Below are 24240 nucleotides of genomic sequence, written 5' to 3'. Positions count from 1 at the left end.
AGACCTGTCTTTTCATAGTGACATTTCAAAAGAAGATTTTCCCTACCTGTACATGGTTCTTTATTTGCCATTCCAACATGTGAAAGAAACACATAACAGAATAGAAATTAAATCAACATTGGATTTTTTTTAGCAATTGCCATAACTGCAACTTTCTGAGCCTCAAATGCAAGGCAATGTAGTATTACTAAAACATGCATGAATCAGTCAAAACTCTAATTAACTTAATGATGAGGGAACACCATTATAATATGGTAAAAAACAAATAGAAGTTGATTTTACATTATTTATCCCCTTTACTGTGCAATGGTCTGATTGTTATAATGTTTTCCTTGTGTTCAATTATTGAATATTGAAAGCATACCTCTAAAGAATCTTCTCAAAGCTTCCTGCAATAATGATGTTTTGTAATGATGTGCCATAGGGCGTCACGATGAGGCTCTGGCCATAGCAGAGCGTGGCCGCACACGAGCTTTTGCTGATTTATTAGTGGAACGTCAGAAAGGAAATCAGCAGGTGCCAGGGACTGACCCGTACACACCAGTCACCCTTGAGCACCTCCTGGATATAGTGAATAGTCAGAAGGCAATGGTTCTCTACTATTCTCTGGCAGGAGGCTTTTTGTACAGCTGGCTTATCTCTCCGGGGACAGGTACAGCCAATTCATATTTCTAAAATCTATACTAATACTGTATTTTGTACTCTATATACTCAATTGTTATACTTACAGGCATTGTAAAATTTCATGAGATATACCTTGGAGAGGCTGAGTACCAGGATGGAGATGGTGGTCCTCAAGGATTTTGTGCTGGTGTAGGCCCATTTACTTTAGAGCAGTACATCACCAATGCCAGAGAAGCTTTAGGAGTGGACGGGCTTTATAGCAGGTAGTTATATTTTGGTCAAGCATTTTCTACACACACTATGAATGTGTTCTATAGTTTGTGTGTAGTTACTTAGCAAGTGTTTTAACTTGTTTTGTGAATTGTAGTCACAATGTTGTGATGAGATTTTTGACAAATTTACATTATTGTTGCAAATGTTTTTTAATGGCAGAGTGTGCTCCAACAGCGAGACTGAGAGTGAAGCAGGAGAGCTCCTGGAGCAACAGTTTGATGAGGTTAACAGTAAACTCACATCTACAGATCCAACTGGCTACCTCCGCATGGTATCCAGAAACCACCTTTTTAACAGGTTTCTGAATGATTTATTGTCTAAAGATTACTGTCTGTGAGTTACATCTTTTAATCTGACAATGTTACCTTTTACCTGTAATAGAAGTTGGCAGAGCATGACAAGTTTATACAGTGCTACAGTGTCTCCAGTGAAAGAAGGGTTCTTGTCTCCTCCTCTTCGCCCATCAAACATTGGCAAACCCCCACTGCGGGCACTTTATGATTTGCTTATTGCTCCAATGGAAGTGGTATGTAAAGAACAAGTGTAAACATAGCTGGTTCTATGCCTCTGGCTTTACATGTCTTGTTTCTGTAGGGTTTGATGCATAATAGTGGGCCTGTGGGAAGACACAGACAGTTGGTCTTGGTGCTTGAGGGAGAATTATACCTGATTCCATTTGCTTTGCTCAAAGGCAGTTCCTCTAACGAGTACCTTTATGAAAGGTTCAGTCTTATTGCTGTGCCATCATTAACCAGTTTAGAAGACACTGTGAAGGTACCTTTATACCTGATCTTCATAAACAAACATTTATGTTGAAAATAGACAATGTATTATATTACAATATATCATGTTTTAAGATTCTTCCTTCTCGTGGTGGTGGAACTTTACTTTGTTCGGATGGATCAGTGGCAGCAGTGGTGGGAGCACCACATGTTCCTCCGAGAGTGATGGATCGATGGCTATGGGGACCCTTACCTTCAGCCCAGGAAGAAGCTCTGTGGCTAGGAGATCAGCTTGGTTGTCACCCCCTGACTGGAACTGATGCCACAAAGGAACATGTTCTTAAAGTTTTAAGCCAGGCTGAATGTGTCCATTTTGCTACACATATATCATGGAAGCTTGCTGCCCTGGTCCTTGCTCCCTTTCAGGAGCATGTTGGTGCAGAGAAAATTACTAGGACAACCACAAGTGTATCATTTAATGGGGCCTCAACATCTTCTAGGCAGAATGGAAGTGTCACACAGAGTCAGAGCAGCCCAGAGTGTCTCAAGAGGAAAGCTGATGTAATTAGTGATGATGGAGCAAGTATTTGTGAAGTTGAGAGTGCATGTTATAGCCCACCTCTTCAGGACTTTCTCCTCACTGCTGCAGACATATTGGGCCTCTGTCTAAATGTAAAATTGGTAGTTTTAAGGTATTGTCATATGTATTTATTTATGTACAAATATTTGTTTTATTTCTTAATTATTTTATATATTTTCATTGCATAATCATGTGGTCTGTTATCAGGTTGTTTCCAGAGTCTAGTGGCAAGGTCACAGCTGATGGTGTAGTGGGACTAACCCGAGCATTCCTGGCTGCTGGGGTGCAGTGTGTGTGTGTCTCTCTATGGCCTGTGCCAACAGCTGCCTCCAAACTTTTTATGCACAGATTTTATGCCACACTTATGAATGGGACCAAAGCCAGTGCTGCCTTGACAGAAGCTATGAAGGCTCTGCAGAGCAGCAAACACTTCTCGCATCCATCCAACTGGGCAGGTGAGCCCCTTCAAACACAGTGTACATTTGGTTGTCACATTTTACTAAATCCACTCTCTGTTTTAGGGTATGTTCTGATTGGTAGTGATGTCAAGATTAACAGTACCATGTCTTTGGTTGGTCAGTCACTGACAGAAATCCTCCAATATCCAGAAAAAGCCAGAGATGCCCTTAGAGTAATGTTGCACTTGGTAAAACACATCATTAGTTGATCATAAAAGTATTAAAACTAAATCGTGTATTGTAGTAAATATTGTTTCATTTCTTTTTTATCAGGTTGAGAAATCTTTGCAGCGTATTCATAGTGGACAGTGTAATCCCATGTACACCTCACAACAGAGTGTTGAAAATAAGGTAATACTAAATGTATGACTGTACCATATGTTGATATTGTCTACATTTTGTACTTATTCATATCTCTGTGTCCATGTTAGGTGGGAGGAGTGCCTGGGTGGCAGGCATTATTATCTGCTGTGGGTTTCCGATTGGATTTCTCTGGAGGAGCTGGTCTCCCTGCAGCTGTTTTCTTCCCAACTTCAGACCCTGGGGACCGCCTCCAACAGTGTAGCAATACTCTTCAGTCTCTACTTGGTACAAAGAGTTACATATATATTAAGGGGGTAACGGTACACGTATTCATGCTGAACCGTTTCTGTATGAGTCGGTTCGGTGCAGGGCTGTGCAAGAGTGAATTCGTGCAATTTGTGTGTGTTAACATGTGGAATGTTACTACCTGTGTACGGCTCTTTAATATTCATGAGGGAACTTGTCTGTTTCCCGCAGTGTTTTATAGTTAGGGCAGTCACCTTGACAACAATTACCCCCCGCCTTGACTACATCCCTCTGAACCACACAAAACTATGGTCATTTATATTTATATTTATATTTATATTTATATTTATATTTATATTTATATTTATATTTATATTTATATTTTCTATTGTGCAGAGGTTATAGGCAGGTGTGAAAAATGTTGTAAACTAGGAATGCATTCATCAAAAATGGAAATATGGAAGTGTTAATTAAGTGTAAATCTAAATCAAATCAATATTTGTTGTGACCACCCTTTGCCTTCAAAAGAGCATCAATTCTTCTAGGTATACAGTTTTTGAAGGAACTTGGCTGGTAGGTTGTTCCAAACATTTTGAAGAACTAATCGCAGATCTTCTATGGATGTAGGCTTCCTCACATCCTTCTGTCTCTTCATGTAATCCCAGACACACTCGATGGTATTCAGGTCAGGGGCTGTGGGGGTCATACCATCACTTCCAGAGCTTCTTGTTCTTTACACTGAAGATAGTTCTTAATGACTTTGGCTGTATGTTTGGGGTCGTCCTGCGCAGAATAAATCTTGGGTCAGTCATACACCTCCCTGATGGTATTGCATGATGGATACATATCTGCCTGTATTTCTCAGCATTGAGAACATCATTATTGAAGAAAAGTAATTATACTCTGGAGTTAGTTTTCATTCTGGTTAATGAATACATATGTGTTTTACACTTAAAAACTTTACCCATGATACCATCAAAGGCCCCTGGGGTTTTCACCTGTTGCTCCCTGCTGATATCCTTCGTTATCTCAGCTGTACCTGATATGCTAACCCTTTGAAACTATGACCACCGTTTTACCAAGAGGGGTTTATGAGGGTGCTTTGTCATTGCTGTGAAATTCCTTTGAATATTAATCTGCATACTTTACCCATCTCTTTGTGTATAAAATGCTTGCTATACCTTTGCTCGTGGTCAACTTGCTCCACAGACACCATGTGTGTCAGAAGCTCAACCATCCGCCTGCTTACAACATGGAACTTCCAACCAATAAAGACACCACTACAGCAAACTAAATATGAACATGGGATTTTTTTTCAACACTATTAATCCTGACCAAATCTCCAACTCCATTTGCAGAAATGCAGCTACAAATGTTCTAGGAATCTACACCATGCTTCACTGTTTTCTGCAGATATTCATCAATGTACCACTCTCCAGCCCTTTGATGAACAAACTGCCTTCTGCTACAGCCAGATATTTAAAATTTTGACTCATCAGTCAGGAGCACCTGCTGCCATTTTTCTGCAACCCAAGGCCACTTCTGGCCAGACCTCTCTGGACAGTAGATGGGTGTAGCTGAGTCCCACTGGTTTCTGCCAGTTCTGAGCTGATGGCACTGCTGGACAGCTTCCGATTCCAAAGGTTAATAAACTTCATGTGTCTTTCATCTGCTGCACTAAGTTTCCTTGGCCGACCACTGCGTCTACGATCCTCAACGTTGCCTGTTTCTTTGAGCTTCTTCAAAAAAGCTTGAACAGCACATCTTGAAACCCCAGTCTGCTTTGAAATCTTTGTCTGGGAAAGACCTTGCTGATGCAGTATAACTCCATTGTGTCTTGTTGCTGTGCTCATTCATGCCATGATGTATGACATGAGACATGAGATGGTCTTCCACAACCTCACCTTGGTAGCAGAGTTTGGCTTTTCCTCACCCAGTTTTACACCTCCTACACAGCTCTTTCTGTTTAAGTTAATCACTGTGTTCTAACCTACGTGTGACATTGATGATCATTAGCACCTGTTTGGTATAACTAGTTGATCATACACCTGACTATAATCCTACAAAATCCCTGACTTTGTACCCCTTTGTATGAAATGATGTTGGTTTGAAGGCAAAAGGAATTAAGACCAAATATTGATTTGATTTAGATTTTTCTTTTGTTCGCTCACTTTTATATTTTGTAAACTGATAAAAACAATCATTACTTATATTTTTGAAAGCATTCTTTGTGTACAGCATTTTTTCACACCTGTCTAAAACTTTTGCACAGTACTGTCTGTCATTATATATGTCTCATTATATTTTCTGTAAAATAAAACTAGTCTGTTTGTGCATGTCTAGGTCTTCCGCCTACTGCTCTTCAGGCGCTGTGCAAACTGGTAACAGTGAGAGAAGCTGGAGAACAACTTGTTTGTAAGGTATATTATGAATATTATCAAAGCATATTATTTCATTTCTATATGTTGCTTTGCACTGGCACTTTAATATGTGCTGTTGATGTATGCTCTAAATGTTTATTGAGGTCAGACTGGTGTTGAAACAACCTTAAATGAAGAAATTAGTTAAACCGTGTATGAAAAGAGAAACAATAAAATCAAAAAGAACATTTCAAGCTTCACCAAAATGTATATATGAGCGTGTGGTCTGAAAGGGAGATGCACCTTGGAATTGTATTATACAAAGTTATTTTTAAAGCACATGTAAGGTTCATGTGTTTTCAAAATTTAATTATTCTCAATTTTGTTTAGTTACACCAAGTACTGGTTCAGCTGCAGTCACCTGACAAAGACCAAGACTTTTCTCTAGCCCCTATTCAAGTCTCAATAAGTGTGCAGCTCTGGAGGCTCCCTGGTTGCCATGAGTTTCTAGCCGCTCTAGGTAAATAAATACATTTAACACTAATTTCTAGTCTTTAATATGTGTTATATAAATCCATGTATACAGAATATGTAATGGGTGACTAAAGCACATTTCTTATTTTAGGGTTTGATCTTTGTGAGGTGGGTCAGGAACAAGTAGTTTTAAAGACTGGAAAGCAGGCTAGTAGGCGCTGTATGCATTTTGCCCTGCAGTCACTTCTGGCACTATTTGGTAAGAATCGCATTGTAATTATACATCTTTTATTTCTTTATAGACATTTAAGTGATTTTTTTTTTTTTTTAGACTCAACAGAACTTCCTAAGCGACTAAGCATGGACAGTTCCTCTTCTTTAGAATCCCTGTCATCGTCACAGTCCACATCTCAGCCACACTCTCTTCCTGCATCATATGGCTCTTACTCAGCACAGTCTTCTTTCTTAAGCCCTGTGTGTCCAGACAGTCTCTCCTGTGATGCCATCTCTGTTTACAGTCTCAGTTCACTCGCCTCCTCCCTCAGTTTTCTGTCCCGTCCAGAGCCTGCAGGAAGTGACATCATCAGTCAGCGCTCAAACCCTCCAGACCAGAACAAAGGAGCTGGCCTCTACTCTTCACCTCGACATGCAGGTGCTCTGGCCAGGGGGCGACAGACCAATCATAGTGGAGCGATGTTGGGAGAAGGAGAAGATGAAGAGTACCAGGGATACTCCATTATAAGCAGTGAGCCTTTAGGACACAGTGGAACAGATTGTGATACACTGCCATTACCTGCTGGACACAAACATGCCCGAGGCTCAGCTGGTAGAGGAGCAGCTTCTGGACATGGATATCCCATCACAGTTTCATCAAAGGGAAGTGTTAGCACACCCACTTCTCCTATTAAAGCAACAGCACTAAAAGTTACAACAAGCCCAAAGTTCAGACAGAGCAAGTAAGTGTAATGCTAACAGGAACAATTACAGATAAACAAAAAGGTGATTGGGTGTTTTATCTCCAGCTATGTCAATGCTAAATATAGATTTTTTAAATGTAATTATGCTATAGAGGAACATGCATTCTCCATCCCAGGATTGGAATATACTATATATACTATATAATTAATACTCTATATACTATATAATTAATCAAACCATTTTATTGATGCTAATGACTATGGCATTCTGCTGTCCCATAACTATAGTTTTCTGTGCTAATATATTCATGTAAATCTTGTGTTAAATAATTTTCAGTCATATTATATCATATTAATAGGTAGTAAAAATCCAATTTACATATCTGTTTAACATTATAATTTTGTTGTGTTTTGGCCAGCTTCTCTCCAGTGAAGAATGGAAATGGGAAAGCAAGCAGTTCTGAGTCAGACCAGTCCAGTACTGAAACAGACAGCACTGTGAAGTCCCAAGAGGAGAGGACAGGACCCACGGGGGCACTGGACCCCCAGGAACTAGCCAAGAAAATCTTAGAGGAGACACAGAGCCATATGCAGGCTGTAGAGATTCTGCAGTCAGCCAATTGTAGGAGCATAAAGGGGTCACAGGAAAACAAGCCACTTCCTTTGTCAACCCCTGCAACTCCAGTATTGAACTCTAAGAAACAGTTTCAACCCTCTGAGACAAGTGCATTTAGCAGACCTCCAAGCAGAGCTAGTACAAAAACCTCATCCCCTCTCTCTCCGCCCGGTCATCTGTCCCGTCAGTTTGCTGCTGTATCAACACCTCCACCCCGACCAAAACTACTGCCCCGCTCCTCATCATTGCAGAAAGTCAATTCTGATAATTCATCTCCTTCCTCGTCTGTTTCTCGCCTAAAAAAGTCTAGTCCTTCCTCAAATGTGCATACACTGGCTCAGCTACAATACCCAAACTCCTTTTGTGAAAGTGCCTCCTCAGCACTCTCTCAATCCAGCAGTAACATCTGCAGCTCTCCTGCAGACTCTTCCCCATCCCCAACTCTTTCCTATTCCCCCAGTGGCTCCATTATTACTTCTTCCAGTCCTTGCAAGACCTCTGACCAAAAACAGTCCACTCAGGATAATAAAACATTTCACAACTTGAGAAACTTTTGGGCCCATGCTGCTCAGAAACATGACGTACCCTGTCCCGCTAGTTTACTCCAAGGTGGAAATAAGAAAATGAGTATGGTTCAAAAAGATGTTTTAGGTTTACTTAATCTCTCTCCTCAGCACCAGTCTAGTAAACGTACAGAAAGGCCTGGTGAGCTGGAAAATCACAGCAGACATAATGGTCACCAAAGGCAAGAGGCAAACTCTCCCTCTGCATCAAATTTGTCAACAAACTCTAAAGACAGACATGGTTTTGGATACAAGTTTTTTTCACCTGGAAATTTCTTTCCTTCTTCCAAATGCTGAGTTCCAGATTAGACTAATCTTTTCCCCTTTTTAAAATCTTTTTACTCTTTACTTTTAATTACCAAACATTGGCTGTTTAGCAATACCTACTGAAAAGAATGGACAGGTTTCTTATGTTAAGAGTTATTCTGTGTACATTTTGAGACATTTATGCCTATTTAAATTTAGGCTACTCATTAAAATAACTTGATATTCACATTTTATTTGCTAACTATTCATAAATGTCTATAGGTATGAGTGTATTTTATATGGTGTTTTCTAATAATCAGATTTTATTAATAAATAATGAACCAAGAAAGTCTTTGACTCATATTTAATTTTATAATGTGACTAACTTACTCAGGATCCTAGGCAACCAAAGTCAAGTAAAACTTCCTATGTTTGAAGTTTAAACATTCGATTATTCGTTCACAACAAACTGGACTATTACAAGTGGTCAGGCTGTGCACTGAGCTCTAATCTCGCCTGCCTGCCTGCCTTCTACCCGTGGTCCAGCCGTGGCGCAGCTCCTCTGGCAGGGGCTGGTTGACGCTAGTGCGCAGCCGCAGGCGGGGTGACGAAGATGGTGCTCATCAAGGAATAGTGAGTCTGAAGTGTCTTTTTTAATTCTCTTTTAGTCCCCTTTAGTCAATCTTATGTTCAAGCAAATGTTAACTCAAAATGATATTATAGCTGTTAGCCTGTTTTGGTGTGTTTCACGTGCCCCCCCTTTTCCTGCTGACCACAAAAGCCCGATTTAACTTGGGCGGATCAGGACGTGGTTAACGGAACACACCATACACCGGTCTTTTAATGCGATGCTAGCTCTAGCTAACATTAATTAGCTTCTTAATGAAACTGAAACTTATAAAATGTATTACTCACTAATATGCGTTATGTGTATAAATTGCGCCTTTATCGATTAGCCTTGCGTAAACATGCACGACCCTACCCAGTGGGCCGCTTGTTGTATCTCCAAAGTCGCGTAAGCTTTAGTCCCCTGAGTGACAGATTAAGGTTTCTTCTCCCACGGATTTAACATTAACGCTAGCTGTAGCAGCCGGCTAGTTGCTAGTTTTCTGCCAACGAGAGCTCTGTCCACAGTTCATGCATTAAAAGGGCATATTTTCAAATATGATTGTAAATTCATTGCTAATCCTATAATAACACTTGCACTGTAAGTTACATCAGCGTTTTGAAATGTGGGCTTTTTGTGAGATTTGTGTAGGTTACTCGTAGCTTCACGAGTCAATCGTGCAGAGTAAAGTGGGATACTTTATTTAAACTTCATTACTCTCTAAGCAGGGCTGAAAGATTCGGCAAAAATATGTAATTGTCATTTTCCTGACAATAATTGCTGTTAAGATTGGATGTACGGTTTAATAACTGGTTTCTGTTCAAAGTTAACATTTCAACGCGTCTAGCAGAATTGGAAATAAGACTGAAATATGAACTAACAAACTAATACTGCAATCACATTTCAGCGCATGTTTGTACAAATCTAAACCACTAGATTAGCCTTTTTTTTTTTTTTAAATACCGAATAAAACAGTATATTTTGTTGTTTATGGAGGAAATTATGGCACTTGTATTTTTGAGAAAATGACATACTTACTTGACATATGGATGACAAGAGAATATCTGGATACATGTTTTGATCACCCCAATGAAAATATTCAGACAGTATAATTTCATAAGAAATTTTTGTTTTTTGTTTTTTTTTTTTTAAACTAAAACTAATTAAAGGCATGTTGAATTATGCTCAAAATGAACTTCAAAATTAAGTAGTGCAGAAATAACATGGCAAATTTGATTTTATTAATTTCTTTACATATTAGACTGTAGTACTTGATATTATAAATTGCATACATCCATATTATCAATGTTTCTATATACTTCCCAGTTCCACCCCTATTTGCATCCATTTTATATGTGAAACAATAATCTATTTTGTCCATCTCTGTAAAATAGTTCTGCTCTCCCTTGCATTTTGTCAGATTTAAGATACGAATACATGAGAACCAGCGTCGCACAGATCTTTAATCGTTAATATTGTGATTGTGTTTCTTTGTTTCTGTTGCACCTCGACTGACTCGTAGCCGTGTGCTGTTACCAGTCTCTGTGGAAGAGGTGGGTATTAGGACTTCATAATGACTATTATGTTGTGAAGTACATGTCATAGATAACATATGAGTCATATGATACAGTACTAGTGTTTTAATTTAAATGCTCTATTTTATAGCAATTGATCAAGATTTGTGATAAATGTATTTCGAGAATAACATCAGTTAAGAAAGTGAACTGATGTTGAAAAATAGGAACATTTCCCTTATGTGAGATCAGTTTTATTTTTTCTTTGAAATATATGTGGAGTCATGTTTATTTTTTATTCTTGCAAGTATCAAGTGGGACAGCTATATTCTGTAGCCGAGGCCAGCAAAAATGAAACTGGAGGAGGAGAAGGCATTGAGGTGCTCAAGAATGAACCCTATGAAGAGGATGGAGAAAAGGGACAGTATACACATAAAATTTATCATTTAAAAAGGTGTGTTTACACTGAAAGCTTACACAATTTTATGTTACTTTTTTGTATAATTTTTATACATGTAAACAACTTAATATGATTGTGTGTAATGAACTAACTTGTCATAAAAGCACACTTTTAGAAAGTAACTGACAAACAAAATATATTTCTGTTCTAATAAAGTTAATGTATAATTTTCTTTCTTTTCAGTAAAGTACCAGCTTATGTAAAGATGATTGCACCAGAAGGTGCATTAGTTTTTCACGAAAAAGCGTGGAATGCCTATCCATACTGTCGCACCAGTAAGGCTTATTTTTTTGTTTATGTGCTGAATTTATCATATGTGAACAAAGAAAAAATGTGCCTTTTTGTGACCTAATTTTGTGTGTGTTTTTTTTTTTTTCTCTCTCTAGTTGTTACGGTGAGTGTCTTTATATTGATGATGTCTGTAGTTGTCTATCCTTAAATAAATACCTTTTTTCATCAATTGGTAGGATTTAAATTTACCTTTTTTTTTTTTTTTTTTTTTTTTTTAGAATGAGTACATGAAAGATGACTTCATGATAAAGATTGAAACATGGCACAAGCCAGACATGGGAACTTTAGAAAATGCAAGTATTTAACCACAACATTCATAGGCCACTTTCACTCATTTAAGTTAACAGGTCTAAGTTGTTGTTATTGTTTTCTGATGTATTTGTTGCAGGTTCACAATTTAGATGAACAGACATGGGGGACTGTAGAGGTGGTCCCAATTGATATTGCAAATAATGAAGAAGTAGCCACAGCGGTAAGTTTTAGATTTGAATTAGAATTGAATTTCAATTAATTATTTGAAGTAGAGGGACAAGTGAATACAATGATTAGAGCAGTATTAAATTGAATGAATGTGTCAAATTTCTATTAATATTTAAATAATATTTCAATCCTATTGTTACATAACTAGAAAGCAGTTCAAAGAAGATGGGCATTAAAAATTGTTAAATTATTTATTAGAAAGTATTTGCCTGGATTTGTATGTTTATGCATTAATTAAAACATCAAATTATTCTTACCAATAACATGTTTTCACTCTTGTACCACTACCATGAGTCTTTGTGTCTCATTCTGTTAATAATGACTTAAGTGGATCAGTGTTGAACTCTGCCTAATCTTAATGTCCATCTGCTCCAGATAGGTACTACTGTTTCCAACAAATCTGATTTGCGCTCTTGGTGTCTTGTATTGAGGGTGGGGGTGTGTTGGTTGATTTTTAGGCATTTGTGAGCGGTGCCTAAAATATGGTCATCTGGTTTAAAAGAGCTCTTAAAATTGTTATTTTGTTAGTGCTGCTTGTTCTTTTGGGACAATAAGATTTCCATAACAAATTAGGTGTGCTCTGATTGATGATCAGGTTACACTTGAGTTTTTCTTTTTTTAGGATTATAAACAAGAGGAAGATCCTACTATTTTCCACTCTGCCAAGACAGGCAGAGGACCCCTTGGACCAGAATGGAAGGTAAAAAAAAAAAGTTTTTATATTTTTGTGTGTGTGTGTGTGTATGTATATATATATATATATATATATATATAAATATATAAAAATCTTTTTTTTTTTTTTTTCCCAGAATGAGTTAAAGGAAGATTGTCCTCACATGTGTGCATACAAACTAGTCACTGTCAAATTTAGATGGTGGGGTCTGCAAACGAAGGTGGAAAACTTCATTCATAGGGTAACATTAATTGCATCCTTTATATCATATATGTGCAACTGGAAAATAAGGATAGTTTTCTTTAAATTTTCCAGCAAGAAAAGCGTATTTTCACCAACTTCCATCGTCAACTATTCTGCTGGATTGACAAATGGGTGGGTTTGACTATGGAGGACATCCGGCGAATGGAAGAGGAGACTCAGAAAGAACTTGAAGAGGTACCAGTTGCTATTGCTGTACATTTAACCAATGATTTGGACATTTTTACAGTATGTTTTCCTCTGTAATGGATTGTAATTGATGTAATGTAACATCTGGCCAATGAGCACATTTACAGAATATTATTACTTGCTCCCAAATTTCATTAGATGCGTCAAAAAGGAGAAGTGAGAGGCACCTCTGCAACAGATGATTAAAGGTCCAGTAGTTCAAACTCTAGAAGCAGGCTGAGTAAGTCTATAAAGTATAACTAGTGGCACTGCATGGACCTTTCTCTTTCATTTGCTCAGCAATCTCACCTCTGCATCACAGCTGCCATCTTTATGTTCAAATCATTTTACTTTTTTGTTGCCCTTGTCAATTAACCCTCTTTCACAATAACACATTAACAATATTGACTGCTCTCCTTTACCTGGAAAGTGCTTTTCAATGCTGTTCAATTTGTTATTTCATTTGCATGGAATCATTTAGTCTGTAATGCACAAAAATATAAGATTCCGTTCATTCCAAACCATGATTTTTGTTTGGTCTTTCTTATAGCTGCGTAAAACAGGTCCGATTCGAGGCACCAGTGCTGCTCATGAGCAATGAGGCAAAACAACGAAAACCCGGCATGATGTTCTCAGAGACACGTCCACGCTGATGCAGAAGGGCTTCACAACACTCTTCTTGTCTCCTTTGATTCATTAGGGTGTTTGACACATTGGTTATGAGTACTGTACAGATACTACCACAATCACATGCCTCCCACTCTTAGACAAATATACATGTTTATAAATAAGAAAAAAGTTCTTTGCACTGAACGCAAATTGCCTGAAATATGTATTGTTAGTTCATTATTATTATTATTATTGTTAATATTATTATTACAATGGGCTTTGTTGATCTTTATTTGTGTCAGACTTAGAAAGTCACGCCTTTAATTTAACAGTCAGGATGTTATTTTTAGCTCTACACAAGTCCCCATAAAGGTAGTATTATATGAAGTTTAGAAATTATTCTATTCACACCCTCCCTGTAAAATATAGTTTTAAACCTTATCTTTCCACTAAATGTGTTTTTAAACCAGGATAAATGTCATCATCCATGTTGTCATCATGTTTTCTCTGTCCATTTTAAGGTAAAATGCATATTGTACAATTCTTTCTTTTAATTTAAAGAAAGAGTTCTGTCTCAGTAATCTTTAATACAAGTTTTCATGCATAGGACTTTTAGCTCATACTTACTCCACACACACTTTCCCACACGGTCACATGCGTGTAACTTTTTCACAAGCGCATGTAGATAACGACTCCTCATTAACAGTCATTGCATGACTCTTCAATGACACTGATTCATTTGTCGGTTGAAGAGAAGGTCAAGTGGCCTTTGAGGAATCTGTTAAGTTGTGTTAAAGTGTGTCTTTATTTTGGTTGGGATGAAACTCAACTTTTTATTCTAAGTATTGTCATTCTGTGAACTTCCCTGTTCTCACACTCATGATCAGCCAGTAGACTTTGCCTCATTCTGATGCTGCATGTCCTTTTTCACAGGGCTTTATTTGAAGCCCTTGCAGCCTTCACAAAAGCTTTTGTATTTTACTACAACAATTGAGGCTGAGAGTGTGTGCATTGTTGTGTCCATTCATCTGGCTTTAAAATCTTCTCTGAACTAACAGGGCTATTGGCTACAGATAAGGCAGATGTGCAATGATTTAGCAGTTATGGATGTTTGTGTTGTAGTATTTTGGTTTTCACCCTGTATACTAATTAAAATAGCATTTCAATACCTTAACTTTTAGAAAATGTTATCCATCTAAACTTAGTTAAGGTATAAATAACTTTGTAAAGTGAGTTATACTGTATTCTTACAGTGATTTGAAAGTAATCTGTATATTTTGCTTCACTGCTTTCAGGCAAAATTCAATTTTTTGTTTTGGTATTAGCTTCATTCAAACCCTTAAGGAATGCAATGATTTTTATAATCATGGCACAGATTAGTGTGAGTGTGGTGTTAGACATTTGTTTATAATCAGGTATGAAACAGATGTCTTTTTTTTTTTTTTCATGTAACCTGTACGGTTTACATTAGGCAGATTTAATAAGTGTACTTTTTACTAGGCCCAAAGGTTAGGTGTAAATACCACTTACTTGAATTACATAGTCATAGTTACTTGTGAACACTTTCTCATTACTGTAGTGTTATAGGTAAATGCAATGCACAGTATGCTATTAATTACATTATATAGAATGAGTATGCATATTGTTCATTGTTTTTATGCCATGGTTTACTGTACCTCATCCATGCTTATGAATGTACAGCTTTTTGATGGAGACCAATGTCATAATTGAACTGCAGAGACATACATGTTTTACACATGTACTAGCATGACATGAACCCATTATGTCACTGGTATTTAATGTTAATAAATTCCATACATTACTTTTCCACAATATGAAGTTTATTTGGAGTTGTTTGGCAAATCAGGAATACATTGCATCATAACATAATTTAAACTACTGTTGATGGAGAAACTTCTTCAGCCCAAATGACCATGAAGATTTCCGTGTTTGGCAGAACTTATTTTATTTGATGAACTAATTAAATACAATAATAATGATAATCTATTTATGTCAATGATAATACAATGAGCAACAATGTGATTGTGCTTGTTTAGTGTATATCAAATAATGATTAGAGGTGAAAGCACAAACAGATATTCTATGGATGTTCGTGGTTGATTGATTGGCAGGCCATGTAACCAAATTGTGTCGGCTAGGCTAGCTAGTACTTCCATCGACAGTGGGAAATTAAATGTCAGTGTACCATTTTAAAAGGAATACCGTTATTGCTTTTTTTTATTGAGTAAAACTTGTTTACATAGTCATCTGCTTTTTAAAATCTATGTTCCAACAACGAACTAAAAGTGTCCGTACGCACGCACGTTACTCAGGCCGTTAGAGGTCGACACTGCACGTGCGTTCCTCGAGCTGGTGGGTTTGCGCATGCGTAAACCATCAGCGGCAGGTTAACTTAACTCTACCATGGCGGCGAGAGGCCATGTGCAAGACCCAAACGACAGACGGCTCAGACCAGACCCATTTACGGTAAGTCTAACAGTCTGGGGATTATTAAAAGGATATCAGCAATCACAGAGTAGCCATTGGTATGCAATAAAAATAATGCATTGGAACTGGAGGAGAGTAGCGCGCGCGGCCGCTCTCAGTCTCCAACCTCGGACTGCGCTGGCTTAAGTGTCCAATGACAGTGCACCTCAACCGTGTGCCTTTGACAAGAGATTGGAGGCAACAGTAAGATACTCCTACGAAACGTGTGTATTTATAGACAGGTCTCTGTGATCTGTGTAAACAGGCGTATATATTCGAAAGTCTCATAATTTTCGTCATTGTGACTTTTCGTTTGCTATTTGACAGCTAGCTTGCTGAACCGATCAATGCCTGCTAGCTCCATTGACACTAATCAGTAGTGTAAAATAACATATTCCACGTTTAACCGACTGTGTTAAGATTTTGGCCGACCTTTTTAATATAACACCTACTTTAGATCTTTGCTGGGGATTTGACTGCCACTCCATCTAGGTTCTATTTATTCTCAGACAATGCTTTGAGCTAGCTAGCTATTAGCTCGCTAATTTGATAGCATGCAGCTGTCAGTGCAATATTTAGAATAACAATGGGGTCCCTAAGTCAATGTACAGCTTTACATTTTTTGCATTCGGAAGTGAATGAGGATTTCGAATGGGATTCTGGTGATTATTATTATTTTAATTTTTTTTACGTAGCCAACACATAACTTTAGTTGTTTCAGTTTTTACTGTTTATTTTCATTTTTTTTCAGATTATCTTGACAATGGCAATAATAAAATGGCAATTCAACAAGCGGACAAATTGCTTAAGAAGCACAAAGAACTACATTGTGCAAAGGTGGGTACATTATGAATATTATTGTCAAGTATTTTTTCCATGAAGACTCCCAGTCCAATCAAGGCAAAGTCATCAAAAAATAATCTGAATTTGAGTTTAAAAGGCATTTAACTTTCAGTTTCTAACTTTGCAACTATGTTCTGGTGATATATACACACTATGCTGGATTTTTCACTCTGTTAACTGATACAGGCTAAACCTTTGGAGCTATCTGTACAGATTTCTGTTATTAAAAGATTTGGTTGTAAGTTTATGATTTATACAACGTTACTGCAGACAGTATGTTTTTTTTAATATAGCTTTCTTTCTAAATAGGTGGGTCCATGCTATAATTTTTCAGACCAATGCCATTTTATTGTAGGTCCTCAAAGCTATTGGACTGCAAAGAACTGGAAAGCAAGATGAAGCTTTCACTCTAGCCCAAGAAGTAGCCACACTTGAGCCCACTGATGATAACTCACTTCAGGCGCTGACTATCTTGTACAGGGAGATGCATAGACGTATGTACATTTACAGTTTTCTTCCTGATATTGCTATTTTACAACACATTTAGGTTAAACATTAATGTTTTTTGTGCATAGCTGAGTTGGTTACCAAGTTGTATGAAGCTGCAGTAAAAAAGGTTCCTCTCAGTGAGGAGTATCATTCTCACCTCTTCATGGCTTATGCACGAGTTGGAGAGTACAAAAAGATGCAACAGGTAAGACAAGCTAACATCTGCCATTTGACTATTAAAGTGCATTGATTGTGTTTTTTATGCATTTTGCTTCTTTCACAGGCAGGAATGGCCCTATATAAAATTGTCCCTAAAAATCCTTATTACTTTTGGTCCGTCATGAGTTTGGTTATGCAGGTAAGATTTCCCATTATCTATTCTTTAACGCTATTTATAGTGTAATACAAATTTGTCCCCAAGTAATATTTTTTTCTTTAGGCCATATCAGCTGAGGATGAAAAGTTGGCGCTTACCATGTTCTTGCCTCTTGCTGAACGCATGGTGGAGAAAATGGTCAAAGAAGAGAAGATTGAAGCTGAAGCAGAGGTAATTTTATTTATATTTTATATTTATTGAAAAAATTAACACTGTTCTTTTGAAGGTCCAGTTGTATTTTATGATTCTGGAGCGTTTGGGAAAGTTTGAGGAGGCCCTTAAAGTTATTAAAGGACCACTTGGAGGTATGCAATTTTATCAGAAAATATACAGCCACTGAACCATATACAAAGGCATGTTCTGGTTAATACTGCCTTCACTGGCTGCTAATTAATGGTAAATATATGATATAAATATATAAATGGATTACATAAATAATATAACATTACTCATGAGCACTGAACCAAATGGATATTCCTCCCATAAAATTAGTTGTGGTTTGTTGGCTTATCTTACGCACCGCTGTCAACTTAATTTTATATGAAAATATCAGTTGTTTTTTAATTTATTTTTAATTTATTTATTTATTTTATTTTATTTTTTTTTTTAGAAAAACTGACCAGTGAATTTCAGAGCCGAGAGAATAAGTGTATGATGCTCTACCAGCGACTGCAACATTGGCCTGAGTGCAATGCCCTAGCACATAAGCTGTTACTCAAAAAGTAAGTGAATACACGTGCATTTAAATATGTTCATGTATGACAGTAGTTAAGGGTTTTCACATATGTGTTCTCCTGCTAGCCCCGATGAATGGCAATATTATGGCTTTTACTTCACTTCTCTTTTCCACATATTGGACCAGTCGTGGTGTCCACCTGAGGAAGGGGAACAGTATGTACTTACGTTTTACGTTTTTTAAGGATAGCTTGCTTTTCAGTCCTTATTTGTTATTGCATGAGACTCGAATTACGTACGATGTTCGCTCCTGACAGCTGCTCTGAGGGTCCGGTTCATCACACTGTGACTGAAGTAGCGAGGTTTGTGGAGGAGAGAATTGAAGGTGAGGATGGAAAAGAGTCCCGTGCCTTGAGAGGCCCCTATTTGGCTCGTCTAGAGCTACTTCACAGACTAAGAGAACGCGGCTCCTCGGATGAAAGTTTAATTGGTACAACTTTTAGTCAGTATCTCCCTATAGTAAATATATTTGATAGTTTCTTAATATGTAATTTTTGCTTTCAATAGGTGATCCGTTAGAATTGATGGTGCAGTTTTTTGCAAAGTTTGGGGACAAACCTTGTTGCATCACAGATTTGAAAATATATCTACATCTCTTAGCCCCTGAGCAACATGTTCAGGTGAAACATACTGTTTTTTTTCTTTCCATTTTAAATTAGTACTGCTAAAATGAAATCTTCATTCCTCCTTTGTACTTAACTTAACTTTTTTTTTTCTTTAAGTTTATTAATTGCTTGAGTGAAGCTGTTCCATTAGGGGAACCTGCAGAAGGGTACGCATTTCCGGAGGATACCAAAGCTCTTCAGAGGCATCTGTGCCTTTGTCAGTTAAGTCGTGCACTCGGCCTGCATCACTCTCTAGATGTGGATAGTAAACTGAAGCTCACCTTGGAGCTAAAAGCTCGTTATCACCATGGACTAATATTTGGTAAGCTGTTTGTCTCAAAAACTGTTTCCTTAAAAATACACAGAGCTGTTTATTTTAATAATGCATAAATCTACATTCAAACAGGGAACAATGCTCTGAAAACAGAACTGCAGTTTTCTGATATGTATTGTCTCATGGCAGCTCATGTCTACATAGATCTATGGATTGAGACTGGTATGAGCGTTTTAAACGGTACTAGAATGTGGGTACACCATCCTTAATCCTCTAATCCTTTTTTAGGAGATGAAAACATGATGTGGCACTGTTTGGGGCTTCTTCATGAGGGCCTCTCTCACAGTTCCTCTAATGCACAGTTCAAGTTACTGCTACTGCTTCTTTACTGCCGCTTGGGCGCTTTTGAACCTGTTGTAGACCTATACTCCAGCCTGGATGCCAAACACGTACAGCATGACACAATAGGGTAACACAACTACGCTGTTCACTTTGGAGTATTCTCTGTTTGAACAGTCTGCTGGAATGTCTTTGGTCGCTAAAATCTGTTTTTCAGGTATCTTTTGACACGCTATGCTGAGTCTTTGGGTCAGTTTGCTGCTGCTTCCCAGGCTTGTAACTTCTCCCTCAGGTTTTTCCACTCTAACCAGAAAGATGTAAGTAATTCATTCTACTTTAAAAAGTAGAAAGTGTATAATTTTGATAAAATCAATGCACACATTTCATAAAATTTCTTCATGATATCTTGCTATATCAATACTTTGAGGACAGCCCTAGTCTATGGGTGGACTTTTTAAGCATTGTCTTGTGAAATTATGTCAGTAGCACCTTTTAGAAATAAACTGGTAAAACATCAAATGCTCTTTTAGCCACTGAATATACATACCTCATGAAGGCTCAAAACCTTTGCACATTTTAGATTGCAACACATGCTGTTCTCACTCACAAGTATTGTTTCATCTAATCCAGACATTAAATGGCACAACCTAGTCAACTTGTTCTACAGATCTGAATGTTGTTTTTTTTCCTCACTTTTCAGACCTCAGAATATATTATCCAGGCTTATAAGTATGGCGCTTTTGAGAAGATCCCAGAGTTCATTGCCCTCAGGAACAGGTTAAACCAATCACTGCACTTTGCTCAAATCCGTACAGAGAGGATGTTGCTGGATCTTATCTTGGAGGCTGACATGTAAGATATTACTCTACAGATGAAGTTAGTGCAAAGTGTTTTTTTTCCTAATGGTTTGTGTTTTTTGTGCAAGTGTGTTAAGCCTGGAGGAGAGTGTGAAGGCCATGTCTTTGACTGCAGAAGAAGACGATATCCCATGGAACAGTTTAAGGGACAACCGAGACCTTACAGTATTTACCTGTTGGGACCCTAAGGATCAGTATGTCTTTCCTTTTTTAACTAGGTTGTGATTTAGTTTGTCTCTCTGCCCTGATATGAAGAATAGGTCACTTGTGCTTTGGGCATGTGGTCAATGTAACCAGACCTCCTTTTTGACCAACAAAAACATCTTCCTTTTCTCCTCTACAGCAACAGCGAAACAAATTATTTACAAATTAATCACATGGTCTGTTATGACCTGTCCTGGTAAATTATTATCCAAGATGGGGGAAATAAATATTCTTTTTTTTTTTTTTTTTTTTTTGACTCGTGCCAAGTGCCCAGCCCTACTAATTTCTTACCTCTCCTTTATCTTGGCCTGGTGTCTCAAGTGTAGAAGCCCCTAAACATTGCTTGAGGAGAGGAGACGATTTCAGACTATACATCTTTGTAAAGCACAGGAAAAGCAAGTTGGAGGAGCAAGCGTCTTGTCACCAACATTGAATCAACCACTCTTTATTTTTTAATTGTATTTTTATTCAACAGACAGTTAAGTGGGGAGAACCGGCACCAGTCGCTAGAGGAAGAGTCTGTTTGGCTGAAGATACGCTCATTAACTCTTCGCCTTATAGGCTCCTTAGCAACCCTTGGACACGCACAGTCCTCAAAAAACTCTGCACTGACCAGTGAAAATGGTATTGGGGATAAAACCTCAACAATGAGTGCCCTGCTGTCTCGACTCAACCAGACACTACAATCAGCAATTCAGTTGGCTGAAAAAAACATACAAGCAAGTTGTCCAAACCAAACCACTTAGTCTTAGCTATGATATGCTAAATAAAGAATTGTTTTCTTTTTGCAGTTTCCGCTGTTGGGACCACCCTCTACTCGACTGACTGCAGCTCTGTCTAGTGGAAGCTGTCAGTGCCAGTCAGCTGCTCTCCAGCTCGCTGTTAGTTTACAGCAGCTAGAGTCTGCTGGCCTTGGTAAGTAAAACATACACTACATTGTACCAAAGCTGCAGGGAAAACATTTATTTTTTTGAACTCTTTCTTGATGTAGATGAATCCACAGAGCTTCAAGCACAGATTTGTAATGGTTTCCAGTCTTTAACAGTTCAACTTCAAGGTAAATGCCATCTTTATGGGTAGGCTTAAATTTTGATAAGATGTGGTTCTTTTTACAGTATGTCTCAATGTCAGGACTTAGAAGACTTTTTCACCTTTTTTGTCCACAGAAATGCTAAATAAATGTAAGGGGGATTTATTGGAAATTAAAATGAGCGTATTAAAAACTAGACCACCTCTATTAGAAAATCTAGTTTTCTTTGTAGAGGTAAGGCCTCTTTAATGGTATTAATTTTTTTGTGGTGCAAATGTCATATTCTGGTTACTCTTTAGACCATGAGTGTTGTGCTATGGGTGGCAAGCTACTGTGCCAAGATTCTTCGACCACTAAAGACAAGTCTACAGAAAAAGAAAAAGAAGAAAAAGGATGTCGGCACTGCTCTGGTGCAGTTTTCTTTTAACCATCACTTATAAATTTTTGCATAATGTATTAAGATGATGTATAATATTGTAATTGATTTTTGGGCATGTTGTAGCCAGCAGTTGTTTGCGGATTCCAGGAGTTAACAGGGAGCTTGCTGGATTTGCTTACCCAGGCTACAGAGCATGTTAGAGGACAAGAATTAAACATCACATCCTTTAAACTTGCCAGTTTGAACTTAGAGGGATACTCACAGGTGAGCAAACAGGATGAAGGCTGTATTAGATTACTGTTTATACTAGTGCACATGACACTTTATACTGTATACAGTGTTTGTTTCTTGTAGGATATAATACAAATGGCATGTTGGTTTTTTTTTATTGTTTTTGCTCTTTTAGGAGGAAGAATCGTTTACAAAGTCTGCTATGGACAAAGTACAAAGTAGTTACCTTCGTTCACTACAAGAAGTGGGGGATTTACTCAAAAAGAGGGCAGAAACTGTAAAGAATCTTAAGGTCTGAAATTCATCATGAATCACTGACTGTCCTAACTATTTGAAAACCCTACAACATCATCTGCTGTCAGGCCATATGCTGTGTTGGTCAAACTAAAGTCTATGCTGATCCATTTCCTATTCTGCTTTTTCCTCCGGGGTCTGAGAATTCACAAGCCAAAACATTTTTCACTTCTACACAATGATGAACTGGGAAAATACAACCAACATGTTAAAACAATTGTAATTACCATTACAGACTTTATTAGTAGAGAAATATTGATGTGACCCTAGGATGTAAATTTTAGGCAAATTAATCATATTATTGTACCCTTGCACAATTCAGCAGTATACACTCATGTTATGTTTCATGTCCCTCTAATTTTTTGTGTCACTCCAATAAAATGTGTGGTTCACATGAGGACATTCTATTTAAATTTGGCTTACAGCTTTGCTGCTGCACTTCTTTTGTCCTTACAGACCTCAATGCCGTATGCGTGTCAAAAGAATTGAAATTTTGCTATTCCTTCTAGTCTACTTCCCTAATTTTTTGTGCATTCTTTAGTCACTCAATATTTGAAATCAAAAACTTAACTAAAATACACATGCCATGCATATTATCTTGCTCTATTAAGAGAGTTAAGTTGATGTGCTTTGAAAAAAAACAGTAAGACCACTCATTAGGATTTTGTGATCAATGGACTGATCTGTATCATATTATGTATGGTTAAATGAATGTGCAACTTTTTCACTCAATTTATGATTATTTTCTAAGCTGCAACCATGAAATCTGTGACTATTGTAATATGTACAACCACTTCTAGAAGTCACATTTTGACATTGTTTGAATAGCCATATGTAGAGAACACAAGTTATTGCGGCGCTCAAAATCAGTTGACACCATTGATTACACACAGATCTCAAAGGGTATACAGGCAATTCTTCATTAAGAGTAAAATACCTGCTTGGTAAACTCTTTGTTATGTATCGGACCTGATTGTAAATAAAGCTGCAGAAGATAATGTTCACAGAAGCCTAGGTTTGATTTCCAGTTGGATAATTAGTTTATACATTTTTTAATACTTTTATTCTTGTGCAAAGACAAACTCTGCAAAGTTTTAACCAAAGTAGTGGACTAAAGTCATCAGCTTCTGTTTCAGATAATGTCCAATTTTGTTTACTTGGAAATGCAAGCAGTAATGTTCTGTTGTTTTGATATAAACAAGAAGCACTGATGGATGACTACTGGCACAGTGGGGATTGTGTTTTTACTATTTTTGTTGTGCAAATATTTTTATTGAAAAATTGAGTGTAATGTAAAATGTGCTAAATGGTGACCTTTTCCCCTCGTTTGCATTGTGTAAAAATACAATCATCCATATAAATAAAGAATTTTAATAAAACTTTCTTTGGGACAACTTACTGTCCCTTTAAAATGCTAAGCCCGAAAATGTGTTCAGATTGTGACGTCATACTCACAGGTGGAAGTTTTTCCTGTTCATTACATTTCACTTTGTAATGGAATATCCCAAAGGTAAATCCACAAATGTGAAACCGGAAAATGTTCACTATTGACTAGACCTAAGAACTTACTGTATTACAGAAATTTCCATTTGCCATCTGAAACCCGTCAATGGGCTATCATTATTTCTACTGCTTAATAAATGATATCAGAT

The 24240-nt window shown here is 37.5% G+C and overlaps 3 protein-coding genes across 4 annotated transcripts in view; all 3 read left to right on the top strand.

The window, feature by feature from the left end:
- ttc28 (tetratricopeptide repeat domain 28) overlaps positions 1 to 8721 on the top strand; it is a 54220-nt gene extending 45499 nt beyond the window's left edge. The window contains exons 20-34 of the mRNA XM_055153687.1: positions 425 to 652; positions 731 to 887; positions 1057 to 1194; positions 1279 to 1423; positions 1492 to 1671; positions 1755 to 2311; positions 2407 to 2654; positions 2721 to 2845; positions 2931 to 3008; positions 3089 to 3245; positions 5550 to 5626; positions 5957 to 6086; positions 6192 to 6299; positions 6372 to 6996; positions 7377 to 8721. Coding sequence (XP_055009662.1) covers positions 425 to 652; positions 731 to 887; positions 1057 to 1194; positions 1279 to 1423; positions 1492 to 1671; positions 1755 to 2311; positions 2407 to 2654; positions 2721 to 2845; positions 2931 to 3008; positions 3089 to 3245; positions 5550 to 5626; positions 5957 to 6086; positions 6192 to 6299; positions 6372 to 6996; positions 7377 to 8433 — 4010 coding nt within the window. The 3' untranslated portion in view covers positions 8434 to 8721. The remainder of the gene's footprint in view (positions 1 to 424; positions 653 to 730; positions 888 to 1056; positions 1195 to 1278; positions 1424 to 1491; positions 1672 to 1754; positions 2312 to 2406; positions 2655 to 2720; positions 2846 to 2930; positions 3009 to 3088; positions 3246 to 5549; positions 5627 to 5956; positions 6087 to 6191; positions 6300 to 6371; positions 6997 to 7376) is intronic.
- Positions 8722 to 8899: 178 nt separating this feature from the next.
- On the top strand, positions 8900 to 15278 carry pitpnb (phosphatidylinositol transfer protein, beta). Its single transcript, XM_020938172.2, has 12 exons — positions 8900 to 9015; positions 10512 to 10542; positions 10812 to 10957; positions 11147 to 11238; positions 11350 to 11357; positions 11473 to 11547; positions 11643 to 11726; positions 12357 to 12434; positions 12544 to 12648; positions 12723 to 12845; positions 12996 to 13077; positions 13387 to 15278. The coding sequence occupies exons 1-11, from the start codon at positions 8996 to 8998 to the stop codon at positions 13041 to 13043; spliced, it is 810 nt and encodes a 269-aa protein (XP_020793831.1). The 5' UTR covers positions 8900 to 8995; the 3' UTR covers positions 13044 to 13077; positions 13387 to 15278.
- A 576-nt stretch (positions 15279 to 15854) lies between these two features.
- On the top strand, positions 15855 to 23967 carry naa25 (N-alpha-acetyltransferase 25, NatB auxiliary subunit). 2 transcript variants are annotated; one of them, XM_055153626.1, is made up of 24 exons: positions 15855 to 15921; positions 16678 to 16769; positions 17131 to 17269; positions 17351 to 17469; positions 17548 to 17622; positions 17704 to 17811; positions 17867 to 17945; positions 18251 to 18362; positions 18442 to 18531; positions 18633 to 18805; positions 18883 to 18995; positions 19098 to 19302; positions 19387 to 19476; positions 19543 to 19723; positions 19811 to 19910; positions 20294 to 20445; positions 20519 to 20644; positions 21130 to 21373; positions 21446 to 21569; positions 21646 to 21711; positions 21821 to 21918; positions 21984 to 22094; positions 22187 to 22327; positions 22470 to 23967. In XM_055153626.1, exons 1-24 carry the CDS (start codon positions 15870 to 15872, stop codon positions 22590 to 22592), a joined length of 2913 nt encoding a protein of 970 aa, XP_055009601.1. In that variant the 5' UTR covers positions 15855 to 15869; the 3' UTR covers positions 22593 to 23967. The 2 variants fall into 2 exon arrangements, with proteins under 2 accessions (XP_055009601.1, XP_055009600.1); XM_055153625.1 differs by lacking the exon at positions 15855 to 15921 and adding an exon at positions 16441 to 16594 and having other exon boundaries at positions 16684 to 16769.
- Positions 23968 to 24240: the final 273 nt, after the last annotated feature.

This window comes from Boleophthalmus pectinirostris, unplaced genomic scaffold (assembly GCF_026225935.1).
Source record: "Boleophthalmus pectinirostris isolate CB_2022bp ecotype Guang Dong unplaced genomic scaffold, ASM2622593v1 HiC_scaffold_18, whole genome shotgun sequence".
Classification (NCBI taxonomy): Eukaryota; Metazoa; Chordata; class Actinopteri; order Gobiiformes; family Gobiidae; genus Boleophthalmus; species Boleophthalmus pectinirostris.
The sequence above is the reverse complement of the archived record's forward strand: the minus strand, read 5'-3'. Positions and strand labels throughout refer to the sequence as shown.